The sequence below is a fragment of the Carcharhinus amblyrhynchos genome, chromosome 22, assembly GCF_965287045.1.
Source record: "Carcharhinus amblyrhynchos chromosome 22, sCarAmb.v2.hapA, whole genome shotgun sequence".
Lineage (NCBI taxonomy): Eukaryota > Metazoa > Chordata > Chondrichthyes > Carcharhiniformes > Carcharhinidae > Carcharhinus > Carcharhinus amblyrhynchos.
In genome coordinates this window covers 3,685,155-3,706,593 of record NC_137345.1, presented here as the reverse complement: position 1 = coordinate 3,706,593, position 21,439 = coordinate 3,685,155, and the positions used below count along the sequence as shown (strand labels likewise).

Sequence of the window (21,439 nt, the reverse complement as noted above, 5' to 3'; positions counted from 1 at the left end):
ATAAAGCAATGTGCCATCCACGGTATTTTTCTTATTCAATGGTTATAACAGCACAGGACATCGTTGGAGGCTGGCCAGGAATGGGATACAGTGGATGGGATTGAAGGGAGACTGGAAGAGCAAACAGAGAGTTGGGAAGAATCCAGTACAGTGGAGAGGAGAGGGGCAATGCCCTAGAAACGCAAACTGTTAATGAAGCATTGTTTATATTCAGATCATGAGGTCAATGGCAAGACCATTGTTTATTGTTCATTCCGAGTTGTCCTGGAGAAGATGATGGTGAACCACCTGCTGGAACAGTGGCAGTTGACGCTGTGTTAGTGGGGGGGCCACGAGAAGCAATTAAGTGACAGGTCACTGCACATCCTATTTATCTGCCCCACATTTAATCCTTTTTGGACAGGTCAGGAATACCGAAACTGGGATTGGTTTTGAGTACTAGTAATAAGAATTGCAACACAGAGATGCTATCGTCCCCACCCCTCCCATTACACACTCACACACACACACACACACACACTCACACACAGTCACACACACTGACACACTCACACACACACTGACACACACAGACACACTCACAAGCACACACACACTCACACACACACTGACACACTCACACACATACTGACACACACAGACACACACAAGCACACACACACAACTCACACACACACACAACTCACACACATACTGACACACACACACTGACACACACACACACACACACACATACTGACACACACTCACACACACAGACACACTCGCAAACATACACACACAAACGCTCACGCACTCACACACACATACTCTCACACACACTGACACACACACACACACATACACACATTCATACGCACAGTGACACACACACACACTGACACACACACACTCACAAACACATACACACACACACACACACTGACACACACACACTCACAAACACACACACACTCACAAACACACACACACATCCTTTCTCCCCATCCCCTGAGCCATGTTTAAGAGAGATATTGCACTGAGTAAATAGGAAGGCACTTCCAGTGGTAGGTGGGCCAGTAACAAGAGTACACAGATTTCAGATAATGAGCGAAAGGATCAAAGGGGAGATGAAGGGAATTTTTTTTTCAGAAGCTGGAATGTGCTGCCTAAAGGGGTGGTGGAAATAGATTTAGTGCTAATCTTCAAAAGGGAATAAGGTAAATACTTGAAAAGGAGAAGAATTACAGGGCTGTAGGAAAGGGGAGGAAGTTAAATTTTAAGTTTATTTTTATTCATGTCACAAGTAGGCTTACATTAACACTGCAATGAAGTTATTGTGAAAATCCCCTAGTTGCCACACTCCGGCACCTGTTCAGGTACACTGAGGGAGGATTTAGCACGGCCAATGCACCCAACTAGCATATTTTTTGGACTGGGAGAGGAAGCTGGAGCACCCCAAGGAAACCCATGCAGACACGGGGAGAACATGCAGACTCTCACCAAGACTGGAATCCAACTTGGGTCCATGGCGCTGTGAGGCAGCAGTGCTAACCATGGGATATTTTACATTCACTCAAGCAGCCAGATGGGGGGCTCAATTTAATGTCTCATCTGAAAGATAGCACCTCTGACAGTGCAGCACCCCATCGCTGGAGTGTCAGCTTGAATTTTGTGGATTGGGGCTTGAACCCACAGTGTTGTGACTCAGATTGCGAGAGTGTTACTATCCGGGCAAAACAGCCTCACCCCCAAGTTTCTTGCTTTTGTACCTGGTGCCCCTGCCACATATCTGGACATTGGGACAATTGGTTTTCCATAGGAATGTTGAGGAAAATGGTAATCGCTCTGAAATGTTGGGTTTTTAAAGGAAAGTGTTTCTGCACAATATTGAGAATATTAATGATTGTTAGATGGATGAAATATTAATGAACTGAGCCTTGAGCCCTGGACACTGTAATTGCTAGTTCGCCTGTCTGAGCGATTGCTAAACATCTCACACCCATTCTGCTTGGAGGTCTCTGATCCTTCATGACCACGAGTTGAGAGAGAGGGATAAAGGCACAGAAAAATCAATCTGATTTTAAAGTGAAAAGTTGTGAGGGAAGGAGAATTTAGAAAGTTAATTAGTAGTCGTTCTGTTTAAGTCGTGCAAGGCTGATGTGGTAACGTTCATTTTCTCCCATTGTTATGTAAAGACAAGTTCTTAGAATCATAGAATTTCCACAGTGCAGAAGGAGGCCATTCAGCCCATCGAGTCAGCACTGACAACAATCTCACCCAGGCCCTAACCCCTCATGTTTAGCCCGTTAATCCCTCTAACCTCGGCATCCCGGGACACTAAGGGGCAATTTAACATGGCCAATCTACTTAACCCACACACCTTTGGACTATGGGAGGAAACTGGAGCACCCGGAGGAAACCCACACAAACACAGGGAGACCATGCAGATTCCGTGCTGACCCAAACCAGGAATCAAACCCGGATCCCTGATGCTGTGAGACAGCAGTGCTAACCACAATGCCACTGTGCCGCCCTTGTAAACTTTATTTATTAGTGTCACAAGTAAGCTTACATTAACACTGCAATGAAGTTACTGTGAAAACCCCCTAGTCACCACACTCCAGCGCCTGTTAGGATACACTGTGGAACGATTTAGCATGACCAATCCACCTAACCAGCACATCTTTTGGTTTGTGGGAGGAAACTGGAGCATCCGGAGGAAACCCATGCAGTCATGGGTAAAATGTACAAATTCCACACAGACAGTGACCCAAGACAGGAATCAAACCCGGGTCCCTGGCACCGTGAGGCAGCAGTGCTAGCCACTGTGTCACTATGCCATCTGTTGTACTGATTGAATTGAGTAGATTTGCTAATTATTATTATGTGTTTTAACATGCTGAGAAGTAAAACCGTGCAATAATTCATACCTGGTATGTTTGCTAAGCATTTACTCAGTGCATTCTTTATTAGGTTGAAGAATTATAAATGCAAAAGGCACAAATGTCATGAGGAGGTGATATTCCTCCTAGTGTTACACCATCTTGTAGTAGAATATAGGGAACAATGAATGTATGCCTAAATGCATTGATCATATAGAATGGTGGGACAGGCTTGAAGGGACTGGTGGCCGACTCCTGCTTCTTGTGTTATTGTATGAGGCTATCAGGTGGATTCTGGGAGTGACTGCCTCAAAGAATAAGCAAGAAAAGAGCCTAAGACCTTAGCAGCAACTAGCTATAAAGGCTAGAATCTGCTTGAATAGCTCAGTATATCTGATCTCCAGATAGGTTTTTCTGCACCCTGAGATCAGTGTATCTGTACCTGCTGAGGCAAATGCAATGATAGCATTCATGTCGAGAGGGCTAGAGAGGGCAGGGATGGACTTCTGAGGCTGTATAAGACTCTGGACAGACCCCATTTGGAGTATTGTGAGCAGTTTTGGGCCCGATATCTAAGGGAGGATGTGCTGGCCTTAGAAAGGGTCCGGAGGAGGTTCACAAGAATGATCCCTGGAATGAAGAGCTTGTCATATGAGGAATGGTTGAGAACTCTGGATCTGTACTTGTTGGAGTTTAGAAGGATGAGGGGGGATCTTATTGAAACTTATAGGATGCTGCGAGGCCTGGATAGAGTGGACATGGAAAGGTAGAAAGAACTAGAATCAGAAGGCACAACCTCAGGCTAAAGGGACAATCCTTTAAAACAGAGATGAGGAGGAATTTCTTCAGCCAGAGAGTGGTGAACCTGTGGAACTCTTTGCCACAGAAGGCTGTGAAGGCCAGGCCATTGAGTGTCTTGAAGACAGAGATAGATAGGTTCATGTTTGATGGGGGCATCAGGGATTATGGGGAAAAGGCAGGAGGATGGAGATGAGAAAAATATCAGCCGTGATGGAATGGCGGAGCAGACTCGATGGGCTGAATGGCCTAATTCTGCTCCTATGTCTTATGGTCTTATGCTAAATCTGAATCTTTAGGTCAGTTATCTGCATTCATGTATCTGCACCCACAGATCAGTGTATGTTGTATTTGCCTAGATAAGTGTCCCTGCACCCTGAGATCAGTTCATCTGACCCCTCCCCATCTCGATCAGTGAATGTACTTTCCTGGATTAATATACCTGTACCCTGTGATCTTTGTATTTTCACCTACTTCCGTGTATCTGCAACCCTAGATCATTGAAGATGCACCCTTAGACTGGTCTACCAGAACCCTCTACATGAGTGTATCTGCGCCCAGAGATCAGGTACTGATCTGCAGAGGCAGATATGCTGATCTAGGGGAGCAGATACACAAATCTAGGGCACTAGATACACAGATCTGGAATGCACAAATCTGAGGGTTCAGATACACTGATCTGGGACTGCAGATACAAAGATCTAGGGGAGCAAATACTCAAGTCCAGGGGTGCAGATACACAAATCCAAGGGTGCACATACAGAGCTCTAGAGGTGCAGATACACAGATCTGAGGGTGCAGATACACAGACCAAGGGGAGCAGATACAGAGCTCTAGTGGAGCAGATACACAGATCTGAAACTGCAGATATGTAGACCTAAGGAAGAAGAGACACAGATCTAGGCAAGCAGATACATAGATCTAGGGGAGAAGATACACAGATCTAGGGGAACAGATACACAGAGCTAAGGGAGCAGATACACTGATCTAGGGTGCCGATATGTTAATTTAGAGGATGCAGGTGCATTGACCTATGTGTATGGATAGACTGATTTAGAGATGGCAATTCTCTGGTCTGCAGCCCTAGATCAATGTAGCTGTATCCCCAAGATTAGTGTATCTGCACCTGAAATCATTGTATTCATTCTGTGTTTGCAACTGTGAGGTCAGTATATCCGCACCCTTGCTCAATGTATCTGCACCCCTAGATCAGTCTATCACACCCTGAAATCAACGTTTTTGCACTCCCTATGTCAATGCATCTGCACCCCTAGACCCTGTTCCTGCATTCCTAGAACATTGCATTCCTCTCCCAAGATCAGTGTATCTGCAGTTTGAGATCAATATCTCTGCTCCCCATGGCTCAGTGGACCTCTATCTTCAGATCAATATATCTGCAAACACCAGCCCCCCAACAGTTTTTTCTATTTTGGCGTTAGAGTGAGGATAAGGTGCTTCACTCTGGGTGTGATTCTATGGACACACTAGAAAGCTTTTACCAAAACAGACTTTATTTAACAATCTAGTTCAGCTAAAACAAATGAATTAGCTTAACTTTTACCAAGTGAAATACTCAAACATGACAGGATACAATTCCTAACTGCTAACCTGTCTCTATTTATTCCAATTCGAGCAATATTCCTCTTATAGACTTAAACTCCTCTTCAAAATCAATTAGTCACACAGGCTAATGTGCTCAAACTTGGGTTACCTCAAGCCTCCAGAACACCTCCGGAGAGAGGTAGAGTGAGACTTATTTCTCCTAGCAAGTCCCAAACAGCACCCTTCAGAGAGAGAGACAAAGACAGGGACATCTCTTGCTTCTTTCAGAAGCTGCCTGTTCATGCCTGTAATCTTAGCTCCTCCCCTTGAGCAGACGACTGTCTCTCTCAACCAATCTAATCAAAACCCTATTCTGAAACTTCAAGGGAAAAACCACATAAACAAAAATGCATTAACTCAGAATAAAACCAGCACATCCCCAGCTAAAATCAATCAATAGCTTGCATTCTCATCATGGGAGCTGCCCAGTGCAGACAACTGTAAAATAAAGTTGAATTTTAAACATCCCCCTTGCGAGCAACATGATATAGTACATTTCTTCATCACAATGCCGGTATATCTGCAGCCCTGGATCAGTGCATCTGCTCCCCTAGATCTGTGAATCTAAATCAGTATATACGCAACTCCTAAATTAATGTATCTGCATCCCCATGATCAGTATATTTGTACCCTGAGATCAGTTTCTTTACATTCAAAGATCAGTCTCTGTAGCCCTAGAACAGTGTATCTGCACCCTCTAGATTTATGTATCTGCATCCACAAATCTGTGTATTGACACCCCTAGATAAATGTACTTCACCCTACATCAATGTACCTGCATCTGTTTTATCAATGTATCTGCACCATGAAATCTGAACATTCTAGATTAGTGTATCTGCACCCCCAGGTCAGTATATCTGCATCCCCAGGTCAGTATATCAGAACCCACGAGATCAGTGTGTCTGTATCTATAGTTCAGCACATCTGCACCCTGATAAGTATACTGAACCCTAAATCGATGTACCTGCAATGTGAGATCAGTGTATCTGAATCTTCTAGATTAGTGTATCTGCACCCCTGCATCTGCACACACACTAGATCAAATGTATCTGTATCTACAGTTCAGTATATCTGTAGCCCTAGATTAGTGTATCTGCACCTGAGATCAATACATCTGCATTCCTAGATCAGCATTATCTGCTCCCTTAGCTCAGTGTGCCTGCATCTCAGGATCAGTGTACCCACATCCCCTAGATGGGTGTGTCAGCACCCTGATATCAGTGTGTCTGAAGGCCTAATTCAGTATATCTGCATTCCTAGATCAGTGCGTCCTTACCCCTGTGTCAGTGTATCTGCACCCCCTAGATCGGTGTTTCTCCGGCTCAGCGTATCTGTGCCTTGAAGTCAGTGTATCTGCATTACCTAGATCAGTGTCTCCGAACACACTAAATGTTTATCTGTACCCTAGAGCAAGGTATTTGCACTTATTAAATAGGCGTACCTGGACCACTTAATCAGTGTATCTGCACCCTCTAGATCCATGTATCTGTGCCCCTAAATCACTGTATCTGCACCCCTAGATTATTGTACTTCTATAACACCCTATCTGCACTCTAGTATACTATATCTCCACCCTGACGTCAGTATATCTGCATCCCTAAATATGTGTATCTGGACCCTCTAGTTCAGTGTATCTGCATCCCGGTATCAGTGTGTCTACACTCCCAGATCAGTGTCTGCATTGTGAGGTCAATCTATCTGTATTCCTAGATCATCATATCTGCATGCCCTAGATCAGTGTATCTGCATTCCTAGATCATTCTATGTGCCCCCCACCGTGTATCTGCATCATCTAAATCGGTCTATTCACCGAGGTGTATCTGCACCCTGAGATCAGTCTATCTGCGCCATTAGAAATTTCATATTTGAAAGGCTTCTGCACACGTTTATGAAACCTGCAGGTTTAGGTACACATTGTGCTGCATCTGGTGTGTAACCTTTGCAATTTACTGCATCTTATGTTAGATTGGCACAAAAGCAAGAATTAGACTCATTAAAGCTAACAGGACCACACCGGGGGTGGTTTGGCATATCAGGCTTTGTAGGTTTTGAATTTAAAGATTAGCACACACAGAGTGGGAAACGCTCAGTCCATGTACTAGATCAAAGATTTTACATTGAAAAGGCCAGTTTTTAACTCCAGATATTGACGTCTCGACGCATATTGTTTCAATTTAGAAAATGAGCCTTTAGAAATTGCAAAGTGGGATCTGCATAAATATTCAAATTATGAGAACATGAAGCTAAATGAAGCGTGTTAATCAAGAAGGTTATCAAACCCAATCCTGCAAAAACTTCCTTATCAGCGACTCTACCGTGTGGCATACTTCCATCTGGTAAGATGCTGCTTTGTGCTGTGGTGGTCCATTCTGTGAAGTGTTGCCTGCCGTGCTTCAGGAGCCCCTCTCTGCTGCTTTGTTGCAGAGGACAGAGGCAGAGGAAGTGGCCAATTCACTGTTCTCTCTTTTTCCTGTGCCCCCGTGTCACCCAGCTGGGCTTTCTATTCTCGCTCCCCTCTCCCAGTGCCCTTCAGTCTCCAGAGCTCACAGCCATTAGCGACTGTCCCCCAGTTGTCAATATCACCACCTTCCTATCTCACTCACCTGTGTCCTTGCAGCTGAAGGATGGAGATGTCCAGGAGGATGTGATCCGGGGCCAAGTTACTCTAGATAAGACCTCTGGGTATACAGCCACCATCCATTACTAAAAACTGGCGAGTCACATTGCAGCTTTATAGAACCTTGGTTAGGCTGCACTTAGAATCTAGTGTTCAGTTCTGGTCACCACACTACCAGAAGGATGTGGAGGCTTTGGAGAGGGTACAGAAGAGGTTTACCAGGATGTCGCCTGGTATGGAGGGCATTAGCTATGAGGAGAGGTTGGAGAAACTTGGTTTGTTCTCACTGGAGCGACGGAAGTTGGGGGTGGGGCAGGGGCGACCTGATAGAAGTCTACAAGACTATGAGGGGCATGGACTGAGTGGACAGTCAGAAGCTTTTTCCCAGGGCGGAAGAGTCAATTACTAGGGGGCATGGGTTTAAGATGTGAAGGGTAAGGTTTAAAGGAGATTTACGAGGCAAGCTTTTTACACAGAGCATGGTGTACACAGAGCGTGGTGAGTACCTGGAACTCGCTGCCAGGGCAGGTGGTGGAAGCAGATACGACAGTGATTTTAAGGGTCATCTTGACAAATCCATGAATAGGATAGGAATAGAGGGATATGGTCCCCGGAAGGGTAGGGGGTTATAGTTCAGTAGGGCAATATGGTCGGTGCAGGCTGTAACTTTCTTTGTTTTTTCCTTTGTTCTTTAAGCAGTTCTGATGGAAGATCCATGAGCTGAACTGTCAACTCTGTTCCTCTCTTCACAGACACTGCCAGACCTGTTGAGTTTTTATCTCAGACTGGTGAAACTGGCTCTCAGCTGGATGGTAAAACGAGCAGCTTGTAAACCAAGCTGAGGATTCTTTTTCACCAACTGCAGATTATGGGTCCAAACTCAATCCCAATAACCCAGCCCAGGATGATTGCATTCCAGGCATAAGGGATTTGATTTGATTCGATTTATTACTGTCACATGTATTAACATACAGTGAAAAGTATTAATTCTTGCGCGCTGTACAGATAAAGCATACCATTCATAGAGAAGGAAAGGAGAAAGTGCAGAATGTAGTGTTAAAGTCATAGCTAGGGTGTAGAGAAAGATCAACTTAGTGCAAGATAGGTCCATTCAAAAGTCTGACAGCAGCAGGGAAGAAGCTGTTTTGAGTCGATTTGTACCTAACCTCAGACTTTTATATCTTTTTTCCAACAGAAGACAGTGGAAGAGAGACTGGATAAGACCTCTGTCTGAGTCGGTGCAGACTCGACGGGCTGAATGGTCTCTTCTGCCTCTAGGGATTCTATGATAACATTCCCACGATTTCAGCATTGAGTTGGAACCATTAATCCCCAAGGCACCTCTGATTGTAACCGTTATTATAAGCTAGATCCAACTTCCATTCTGGTATTTATCCAACACAGCACTAGCTGCCGTCATTTCAGTGGAAGGGCAAAAATCCATTTGTAGCCTGGTTTCATGCTTCTGAGCTTTGACCCGCCTGAGTGTCAATGATTTTGCCCCAGTGGGATGTTGTGCATCAAGTGCAGTTGTGTGATCCACCACCACTATCTAGCAAAGCAGGAGCTGAGTGCGGAGGTTTCTCTGCCAGTACCCAGCCTCTGCATTACCAAGATCCCCTGTAGTGTCTCCTTGCAGTGACACATGGCAACAGGGCACGACGGGGCCCTAGGCTGGATGGCAGGGGGACTCGGAGGAACCTTAGATCTTCAGTGATGCGGTGTAGGACCACTACCGTGTAGTGGCATCCATCAACCAGATCCAAGAAAATAGTCAAAAAATACCCACTGCCTGTGGGTCTAGCTCAGGAGAGTCAAAGGAACTGGAGTGGAGTGGCTTCAGTAAGCAACTTCCAACAACTTCTGCAACCAAGTGAGTTCCGGGCATAGGATCTCACTTACTTTAAATTTTTTTTCCATTTATGGGACATGGACATCGCTGGCTGGCCAGCATTTATTGTCCATCCTTAGTTGCCCGAGGGCAGCTGAGAGTCAACCACATTGCCAAGGGTCTGGAGTCACATGTAGGCCAGACCAGGTAAGGATGGCAGATTTCCTTCCGCAGAGAGCATTAGTGAACTAGATAAGTTTTTCTGGCAATCGACAATGGTTTCATGGTCATCAGTAGATACTTAATTCCAGATTTTTAAAAATTAAATTCAAATTCCGCCATCTGCCCTGGTGGGATCCGAACCCAGGTCCCCAGAATATTAGCTGAGTTTCTGGATGAATAGTCAAACAATAACACCACCAGGCCATTGCCTCCCCAGTACAATGAGATGCTAATATTGGGCAAGTCCTTGTCACTGGGTTCTGCCCAGGCTATGCAATCAAATAACAAATGGAGAGAAAGCTCCACCCTTTACAACAAATGGACTGGATATTTCACCCTAATCTCAATAGTGAGCGAATCAACATGGGAAGTGCAGTTTGTGGGTCATAAGCCCAGCTCGATGGGTGTAAAGGAACAGCACCAACAATGGAAAGGACCTTTGCGTCCTACTGATTACTCATCACCAACCTCAAGCTGGGCATCTCCCAGCCAATGGGTATGGACCCACCAGGATTCACCTTCCTGTATAGGTATGTGAGGATTACAGATCCTGCCCTGACAAGCAGATGGAAAATGGGTACCTGAGAAACCAAAGGTGTAGACAGTCCAGCTTGGAAGTGGAACATTAGGATGCTGTGTCCTGGTATGAATGGGGACTGAGGACATTGGAACAGAGAAGTAGGAGTGGGCCATTCAGCTCACTGGGCTTGCTCTACCATTCAGTTAGCTCATGGCTGATCATCTACCTGAACCCCACTTTCCTGCACTATCTCCATATCCCTTGATATCATTAGTCTCCAGAAATCTATCCATTTCTGTCTTGAATAATGATTGAGATTCCACAGCATTCTGGGCTAGAGATTCTCCATTCTCTGAGTGAAAAAATCCCTCCTCATTTCTGTTTTAAAAGGCCTTTATTCTGAGATTGTGTCCCTTGGTTCTAGACTTACCAGCCAGGGGAAACATCCTGTCTACATCCACCCTACCACATCCTGTAAACATTTTGCAAGTTTCAATGAGATCACTCCCCATTCTTGGAAATAGTGGGGAACACAGACTCAGTCTCTCTCCTTGTAAGACAATCCTGGCTCCCCAGGGGTTAACCTGGTGAACATCTGCTGAGTTAAGTGAACAATCCCACCTGACTTCACCAACGTACCGAGGCTCCTTTCCCATCATCCCTTGCAAGGAGAAGGGGATGCCAATCCATCAGTTTTGACCTTGTGTCCCCTCGTTCATTAGATGAAGATAATGATGAGAAATCAGGAGTGGGTCATCAATGAAAAGGATTAGGCTGTTCTGAGCTCTTTTCATGTTTCCCCAATTATCTCCTGGGAAGAATATTTCTTAACTTTGCGACGTAACAGCCGTCTTTCTGCCTAGTCTAACAGAGCTATCACATCTCCGTTAAAATAGAGGATGGGCGAGGCAGATAAGATGTGTCTCTGATGCGGGGGAAGGGGGAGCAGATGGATCTCTGGTGAGGGGAGTGGGGGGGGGTCCGCTGCCACTCTGCAAGCGATCGGTGGAGGAAGGGGGGCAGGGGCCAATCGGTCTGGGTAGTGGGGGCGGTGATAAGGGGTGCAGTGATGTGGGTGGGTAGTGGGGGGGGTGTGGATGAGGAGGACACACACACACATCACTGCTTCCCTTATCCACCCCCCCACCACGACCCAGACTGATCACCATCCCTGTCCCCCTTCCCCCCCCCCCACCAATTGCCCACAAAGTGGCAGCAAACCCTCCTGCCCCCCCTCCCCCCCCCACTCACCAGAGATCCATCTGCCTCCCCCACCACCAGAGATCCATCTGACCCACCTCCCTCCCTCCCTCCCTCCCTCCCCACCAAGGCAACAGACTTGCCTCACTCCTTCCCCCCTCCCCAGAGAATGGTCTGGCCTCGCTCCCCCTCCCCTCCAGAAGAACATCTGACCCGCCTTCTTGTCCCTCCCCCCACCCAACCACCACCAGACAACGATCTCCCCTCCACCCCCCCCCGCAACCACCAGAGATATATCTGACCTGCCTCCTCCTCCTCCTCCCCCAACCAGACAACAATCTGACTTCACTCCCCTCCTCCTGCCTCCACCCCCACCCTCACCACTGATCCGTGTCGGAGAGCCGTTGGAGTCACTGATCGCGCTCTTCAGAGGCTGGAGCCTCAGACTTTTATTCAGCAGGTCCCTAAAAGCGCGGTTCCGGATTGGTAAACAGGGCGGTAAAGGGGGGGAGATGCTGATAGAGTTGGGCGGGGCAGTTCGTTAATTCAATTTAAATACATGCAAATATATTTAAATCGTCGTTGCGCCCGATTTGGGTGCGGAACGGATCCCAGCCATTCGCGGGTCTCGGTAAAGTGGCGATCTGCGGGGACCCGGGTGCCGATTGCGATAAAGGCCTCACTCCCGACTTTACCACAATTTTGCGCCCAAAAACGGGTGCAAATTGTTGGTAAAATCAGGCCCTTTGTGTCCCCCAGAAACTTTGACTACCCGTGTCTAGAGTAGATAAATCACAGGCACCTCAAATTAAAGTCCAATTTATTAAGATAGTTTTTTTTAGTTAAAGTTTATTTATTAGTGTCCCCCAAGCGGACTTACATTAACACTGCAATGAAGTTACTGTGAAAATCCCCTAGTCGCTACACTCCAGGCCTGTTCGGGTTACACTGAGGGAGAATTTAGCAGGGCCAATGCACCCAACCAGCACGTCTTTCGGACTGTGGGAGGAAACCGGAGCACGCAGAGGAAACCCACGCAGACACGGGGAGAACATGCAGACTTTGCACAGTCAGTAACCCAAGCCAGAAATCAAATCCAGCACTTTGAGGCAACAGTGCTACCCACTGTGCCGCCATTGTCAGTGCAGGCTTGATTAAAGGACATTAGTGAACCAGATGGGTTTTTCTGATAATCGACAATGGTTTGATGGTGATCAGTCAATTCTTAATTCTCCTCCGTTTAGCGTGAACATTTTTGCGTAGCCTGATGCGGCTCAATGCAGTTATCGTCCTTCAACAGTCTCATTCGTTCTTTCCTTCTTCCTTCCAGGGTCTTTGGGCACAGCGGGGAGAGTTTGCAACAAGTTCTCCCGGGATACGGACGGATGTGAAGTGATGTGCTGTGGTCGGGGCTATGACACCACTCGCGTGGTGCGAGTCACAAAATGCGAGTGCAAGTTTCACTGGTGCTGCGCGGTCAAGTGCAAAGAGTGCCAAGAGACGGTGGACTTCCACACCTGCAAAGCGCCCAAACATGCAGACTGGCTCGACCAGACATGATTACGCCCGGCAAAGCCGCCTTAACCTGGGATATGCGTGAAGGCACGTGGCATTTTGGGGAGTTGTAGTTTAGCTGCATGGCTTTTCTTTATAATTAATATCCTGTGAAGCACTAAGAGAATGGACTACACCTCCCAGGAGACCATGGTGAACCGCTGGATATGTTCAGTAAATCATCGCATATTCCTTATCCATAGGGAGAACTGCAATATAAAGCGTAAATCCTGAACCTTATCGTTCGCAATGTTAATTTTTTTTCTCTCTGAAGGGGACAGTGAAACTGCCCATTAAACAAGAGACTGTGTAAGGTGAAACACAGTTTCTGTAATTGTCACGTGATGAAGAGCCCCCTTTAACGCCGACTGCATGCCACTAATTTCTCCAACCTGGTATTCTTTTCTTTTCGCGATTTTGATTTTTTATTATTGGTTCATCAATGCCTTATTAATAAGCGGAAGAGCTGCTGTCCCTTCAGAAGGATATGAAGCTGCAACTCTGTACCAGACACAAAGGCCTGCACTTTCTGAAGGCAACTGTATAGCTCTGTATTAACAAGGCGACCTGCACTATCAACATTAGCTACAAGAGGATAGCAAGAGAGGGAGGGAAAGCAAGTGAGATTGATAGAGACTTGACATGATATGACTAATCTATCTGTTGATTCTAACTCACATCCATAAATTCAGCCTTCAAACTGTAACAGGAAGTCTGCGACAACATTAAGGATGAGGTTTAACTCTGGTTTGCTGCTGCTGATTTCACTAGTACAACCCACCTGAACTTTTTTATGGTTTAAGAATGTTTTTTTTAAGAAAAAAGAATATTGTAATAATTCTCACACTGCTATCTGCTAAGTATGTTAATGTTTGGCAGGCTACAAGTGCCCTTGCTACAGTCATAGGCTGATACAAAAAGAAATGCATTCTACCCTGTGCTGAAGGCACCCATCTGAGTACTTTGTTTGTAATTTCGCAAACAAATCTTTTTCTAATTAAAAGTTAGGCTGAAGCCCATGTTCTACAAATGTGTGTTGTAGGTGCCATCTCCAAACCGAGGCGGAGGAATTGCAATCTTCAAATTAGAGCTGAGTCGATTTAAAGTTCAAAGTTTAAAGTTTATTTATTAGTTTAAAGTTTATTTTTTAGCATCACATGTAAGGCTTACATTAACACTGCAATGTAGTTACTGTGAAAATCCTCTATTCGTCACACTCAGGCACCTGTTTGGGGACATTGAGGGAGAATTTAGCATGGCCAATCAAAGAATATCTGCAGTGCAGAAGGAGGCCATTCTGCCCATCGAGTGTACACCAACAATGATCCCGCCCAGATCCTATCCCCATAGTGCACATATCTACACTGCTAATCCCCCTAACACTGTGGGGACAATTTAGCATCGCCAATCCATCTAACCTGCACATCTTTGGACTGTGGGAGGAAAACAGAACGCCCAAAGGGAACCCATGCGGATACGGGGAGAACATGCAGACTCCACTCAGACAGTGATTTAAGCCAGGAATCGAACCCAAGTCCCTGGTGCTGTGAAGCAGCAGTGCTAACCACTATGCCACTGTGCTGCCCATTTTTTTTAAGAACCCCCCAAGGTACAGAAAGAGGCCATTTGGCCCATCAAGTCTGCACCATCAACACTTCCAATCAGGCTCTATCCCCGTAACCCCATGCACTTACCCCACTAATCCCCCTGACACTAAGGGTCAATTTAGCATCTACCAACACGTGTTTCAGTCTGTGACAGGAAACCTGAACACCCGGAGGAAACCCATGCAGACACAGGGAGAACGTGTGGACTTTGCGGAAACAGTGAACCGAGTCGAGAATCGAACCCGGGTCACTGGCGCTGTGCTAACCACTGTGCCATCGTGCCACCCCCAAGTGATTTACAAGTGAAATTAGAATTAACTTTTTTCATATAAAGGGTAGGAGAAATCTACAACTCCCTCCAAACTCCACCTCAAACAGCTGTGGAAACTAGAACTCAAAACACTGGATTTCTTTCTTTCGGGTGTGAAAGGAAATGGAGCAAAGGAACCAAGGTACAAATCTCTTCAAATGGTGCAGCAAACTCATTAAAACATACCACATTCCGAAAGGTACTTAATAGCGTCAATGTACGTCCGAGAAAACCTTTCTGCTCAGAGGGGATCTAGAACCCAGGATCATCGCCTCAGAATAAGGGGGGTTATTTTGAATTGAGCTCAGGGGACGTCTCTTCACTCAAAGGGTTGTGAATCTTTTGGAATTCTCTACAAATGCAAGATGATGCATTTTGGTAGATCGAACCAGGGCAAGACTTACTCAATTACTGCTAGGGCACTGGGGAGAGTTACAGAACAAAGAGATCTAGGGGTACATGTTCATAGCTCAACGAAAGTGGAGTCAGAAGTATACAGAGTGGTGAAGGAGGCATTCGGCATTCATGGCTTCATTGGTCAGAACATTGAATACAGGAGTTGGGACGTCTTGTTGAAGTTGTACAAGACATTGGTAAGGCCACACTTGGAATACTGTGTACAGTTCTAGTCACTCTATTACAGAAAGGATGTGATTAAATTAGAAAGAATGCAAAAAAGATTTACTAAGATGCTACCGGGACTTGATGGTTTGAGTTATAAGGAGAGGCTGGATAGACTGGAACTTTTTTCCAGAGCCACAGTAATGTGGTTGACTCTCAACTGCCCTACAAGGGTAACTAGGGATGGGCCATAAATGCTGGCCCAGCCTCCAATGCCCATATCCCACAAATAAATTTTTAAAAAATTAGGATTATATTAACACTAATGAACATACTGTGAAAGTTCCCTCAGTGCCACAGTCCAGCGCCTGCTCAGGTACACTGAGGGAGAATTTAGTACGGCCAATGCACCAAATTAGCCTGTCCTTTGGATTCAATCTTATTGAGACATGTAGGATTCTCAGGGGGAGTGAAAGGGTCGATGTTGAGAGGTTGGTTTCTCTTGTGGGAGAATCTGGGAGCCAAGGGCAAAATCTCAGAGTGAGGGGATCGCCCATTTAAAACACAGCTGAGGAGGACTTCCTTCTCTCAGACGGTAGTGAATCTGTGGAATTCCTTTCAACAGAGGGCTGCGGAGGTTGGGTCATTAAGTATCTTCAAGGCTGAGATTTTTAATTGGTAAGGAAATCAAGGATTATGGAGGTAAGGTGATTTTAATTTGATTTGATTTGATTTGTTATTGTCACGTCTATTGGGATACAGTGCAAAATATTGTTTCTTGTGCACACTATAGACAAAGCATACTGTTCATTGAGTACAAAGCGGAAAAGGAAGAATGGAAGAGAGTATGTCTGGGTCCTTGATTATGCTGGCTGCTTTACCAAGGCAGCACAAAGTGTAGACAGAGTCAACGAATGAGAAAGAAGATTATATCAAATCAGATATGTTCTCAAGGACTCTGGGTCTGTTGGAGTTTAGAAGGATGAGGGGGGGGGATCTTATTGAAACTTACTGGATACTGTGAGGCCCTGGATAGAGTGGACGTGGAGAGGATGTTTCCACTAGTAGGGAAAACTAGAACCAGAGGGCACAACCTCAGGGTAAAGGGACAATCCTTTAAAACAGAGATGAGGAGGAATCTCTGCAGCCAGAAAATGGTGAATCTGTGGAACTCTTTGCCACAGAAGACAGTGGAGGCCAGGTCGTTGAGTGTCTTCAAGACAGAGATAAATAGGTTCTTGATTAATAAGGGGAACAGGGGTTATGGGGAAAAGGCAGGAGAAGAGGGTTGAGAAAATAATCCGCCATGATTGAATCATGGAGCAAACCTGATGGGCTGAGTGGCCTAATTCTGCTCCTATATCTTATGGTCTTACGGTCTTATGGAATGATGGAACAAACTCGATGGGCTGAATGGTCTACTACTGCTCCCATGTCTTATGGTCTTCTGGAGAAGTGAGAGAGATCGGAAACACGTACAGAGGCAGGAAAGAACTAAAGGGAAGCTCTGTGACAGGGTGGAAGGCAGGAGAGATTTAATGATAAAACAGATGATGGTGAAAGGAGAAGAGGATGTGAGGGAATGAACGAAGAATGGGAGCGTGTGCCGAGAGGAGGGGTAAGTGGTAATAAAATCATCAACAGCTGCTGTTGGAAAAATAATTGGGGCAGAAATTACAAACTGAAATTGCTGAGCTCAGTGTTGAGGTGGGAAAAGTGCCTAAATGGAAGATAAGATGCTCTTCCTCAAACTTGCATTGAAATTCATCGGAATTACGCAGGAGACAGAGTCTGGGAGGTCAGAACTGAACAGAGAATGAGAAGTGATGAGTGGCTGGAAGCCAGTGCCAGCCCACGCTTGCCGGCTAGATGGAGGTACCCTGCAAAACAATTATCCAATCTACACTTGAGTCCCCAGTGTAGAGGCAGCAACATCACGAGCAGCGAATACTGTACGTTAAAACGACCAGGTATAAATTTCACCGGAATGGACAGCGGGGAGGGAGGAGGTAAAATGGCACATGTTGCATCTCCTGCACTTGTCTGGGAAGGTGCCCTGGGAAGGGGTGGGCATTCCGGGGGTGCTCCAAGAGTGGACCAGACTTTTTGCAAAGGCTACAGTCTCTCTTGGATGCTGAAAGCAGAGAAGAGGGAGAGGTGTCTTGGTGGTGGCACCACACTAAAGGTGGGGAAAATGGTGAAGAATGGTTCATTAAATGTGGAGGCTGGCGGGGTAGAAAGTGAGGATAAAGGGGAACCCGCTCATGGCTCTGGGAGGGAGGGGGAAGGAGCGAGGGCAGAAGTGTGGGAAAATAGGAAGGACGTGGTGGAGATGCCTGCCAACCCTGGTAGAGAGGAATCAGCGATTGAGGTAAAAGGAAGACACATCAGAAGGTGGAATTATCAGAAGAAATGAGACACAAATAGAAAAACTGGGAGAATGGAATGAACTCTTTCCAGTAAGTGGGTGTGAGGAAGGAGATAGCTGTGGGAGCATGTGGGTTTGTAGTGGCTGCGGATTGATAATCTAGCCCAAGAAATGGAGACAGGGAAATCAAACAAGTGAAGGGAAGTGTTGAAGATGTGAGAGGGTGAGAAAGGTACAAACTATTGTTTAGATGACCCAATTCAGGGTGAGAGCAGGAAATGGCACTGATACAGTCAGCAACCTAGCAGAAAATGAGGTGAGGGAGCAGGGTGGGTGGGGAGGGGGCAGGTGGGTGGGGGGGTTGGGGGGGGGGTGGCGGGCGGAGGATGGTACGCTGAGTAGGACATGAACAAGGAATGTTTTGTATAGCCCACAAAAAATCAGACATAACTCAGACCTACGTGGGTTTCCATAGTAATAACTATTATCTGGAAAAAGTCCAAGGCTACAAACTCTTCTTCCAGGTGAAACAGCAATTTATCTGTGTTGTGTTCAATCTGTACTGTGTTCACTGCTCCCCCTTTTACACTGTTCTGATTCCTCATCCTGTCCCCTCTCTGATATCTCAATCCTCAGCACAGGTCCGATCCTGTTCACCTTAAGCACAAGGAACAGCACCTAACTTTTCCATTAGGCACCCCTTCCAGTGGTGGGGTGGTATTATCACTGGGCTAGTAATCCAGAGCCCCAGCTATGTAGGACCCGGGTTCAAATCCTGCCAAGGCCAACAGTGAAATTAGAATTTGATAAAAATCTGGAATTAAAAGTCTAATGAAGACCAAGGAACCATTGCTGATTGTTAATAAAAACCCATCAGGTTCACCAGGGAAGGAAATCTGCCGTCCTTACCCTGTCTGGCCTACATGTGACTCCAGAGCCACAGCAATGTGGTTGACTCTTAAACTCCCCCTCAAGGGCAATTAGGAACAGACAAATACTAGTCCGACCAATGACATCAACATCCCATGAAAAAATAAACAGAAACCTTCCAGACTCAACACTGAGACCAACACTTTCAGATCATTCTACAAATAATCTATATTTTCATTTGATTTCTGATTTTCAACACAGGTACACAGGCCACAGAAAGTGGCAACGCAGGCGGAGAAGGTGGTCAAGAAGGCAGACGGCATTGAGTTTAAAATTAGCAAGTCATGTTGCAGCTTTACACAACCTTAAGCCGCACTTGGAACAGCATGTTCAATTCTGGTCGGGAGAAACTTGGGGTTTGTTCTCATTGGAACGACAAAGGTTGAGGGGCCACCTAATAGAAGTCTCCAAAATTATGAAGGGCATGGACAGAATGAATAGTCAGATGCTTTTTCCCAGACTGGAAGAGTCATTTAGTACGGGGCATGGGTTTAAGGTGCGAGGGGCAAGGTTTAAAGGGAATGTACAAGGCAAGTTTTTCAACAGAGTGGTGGGTACCGGGGGTAGGTAGCGGAAGCGGATACGATAGGGACTTTTAAGGGGCATCTTGACGAATTCGTGAATAGGATGGGAATGAAGGGATATGGTCCCCGGAAGGGTAGGGGGGTTTCAATTCAGATGGGCAGCATGGTCGGTGCAGGCTTGGAGGGCTGAAGGGCCTGTTCCTGTGCTGTAATTTTCTGTGTACTTGTTCTGAAACATTGGCTGAAATTTTACAGCGCAGCTCACCACAGGAATCAGAGCGGGCGATAGACGGACCACAGGAAGGTCCGTTGATCTTGGACGGGATTTTACAGTTTCGGGAAGAGCAACGCTAGAAAATCCCGCCCTCTAACTCATCTCTCTCTCTGTAGATGCTGCCTGAACTTGCTGAGTGTTCACAGCGCTTATCGTTCTTACATCAGGTAGAAGCTCACTGCTCATATCAGGATATGTTTCCACCCAGATAAGGGCCTCAGTTTAACATCGAGCCCCAGAGAATGATATGGCCCACAGCCACACTGTGCTGTGTTGTGGTGGGGGGGAGGTTGTTACTTGGCCTTGGTCAACTGGATGGAGGAAGCCAAGTGCACTCTGAACTGAGACATCCTGGTGTTGGTGAGGCATTACAGAGTCCAGTTAGAACCTGACCAAAGGAAGGGTGCCCTGAGCCAATCAATTCTCCCTTCGATCTAAAGATAGGCCAACAAGTCTGACTTCTGATAGAGAGTGCAGTTATTAACGTTAGCTGATCTCATTGTTAGTTTACTGGCTTGTTCCTTCGCTGACATTTTCTGTATAAGCTTCCAGATTCCAAGTTTACAGTATTTTTCTTTTATTTGAGTTGTTGTGTTCAGGGTTTCAGATTCGAGTGGAGCTGTTTATATCTGGGTGAGTCTGTTAAGGTGGAATGGATATAGAGAGAGGGTTTGTATTGGGATGATGCTCTACACTTACAGGAATGTGTATCAAAATAATGCAGTAATTTCAGGAGTTCTGCATTGGGGCAATGCTGTTTATTTAAGGGGATCTGTATTGGGGCAATTCTGTTTATTAAGGAGTTCTGCATTGGGCAACTCTGTTTATTTAAGGGGTTCTGTACTGGGGCAATGCTACTTATTTAAGGGATTCTGTACTGGGGCAATGCTGTTTATTTAACCTAACTCTCACATCTTTGGACTGTGGGAGGAAACCGGAGCACCTGGAGGAAACTCACACAGACATAAGGAGAATGTGCAGACTGCACACAGACAGTGACCCAAGCTGAGAATGGAACCTGGGTCGCTGGCACTGTGAGGCAGCAGTGCTAACCACTATGCCACCATGCCTCTCCTCATAGCCAACACCTCAAGACCAGGCAACATCCTGATGAATCTTCTTTGCACTCTGTCCAAGGCTTTCACATCCTTCTTGTAAGCATGAGGGTGCAGCAGGTGGTAAAGAAGGCAAATGGAATGCTGGCCTTCATTGCGAGAGGTTTCGAGTACAAGAGTAGGGCTAGGTTGTTGCAGTTATACAGGGCCTTGGTGAGGCCACACCTAGAATATTGTGTGTAGTTTTGATCTTTTTTTCTGAGGGGATGCAGTGAAGGTTTACCAGTGTGATTTTGGGGATGGTGAGACTAATGTTTGAGGAAAGATTAACGAAGTGGGTCAAAATCCTGGAATTCCCTCCCTAACGGCATTGTGGGTCACCCACAGAACATGGACTGCAGCGATTCAAGAAGGCAGCCTATCACCATCTTCTCAGGGGCAACTAGGGATGGAGAATAAATGCTGGCCCAGCTAGCGATGCCCATGTCTTCAGAATGAATGAAAAAAAAGGTTAGGATTGTTTTCGCTGGAGTTCAGATGAATGAGGGGGGATTTCATACAGACTTAGAAATTCTAACAGGACTGGACAGGGTAGATGCAGG

General features: G+C 46.0%; 1 protein-coding gene across 1 annotated transcript in view; it reads left to right on the top strand.

The window, feature by feature from the left end:
- wnt2bb (wingless-type MMTV integration site family, member 2Bb) overlaps window positions 1-14,217 on the top strand; it is a 63,932-nt gene extending 49,715 nt beyond the window's left edge. The window contains exon 5 of the mRNA XM_080209707.1: window positions 12,985-14,217. Coding sequence (XP_080065833.1) covers window positions 12,985-13,214 — 230 coding nt within the window. The 3' untranslated portion in view covers window positions 13,215-14,217. The remainder of the gene's footprint in view (window positions 1-12,984) is intronic.
- Window positions 14,218-21,439: the final 7,222 nt, after the last annotated feature.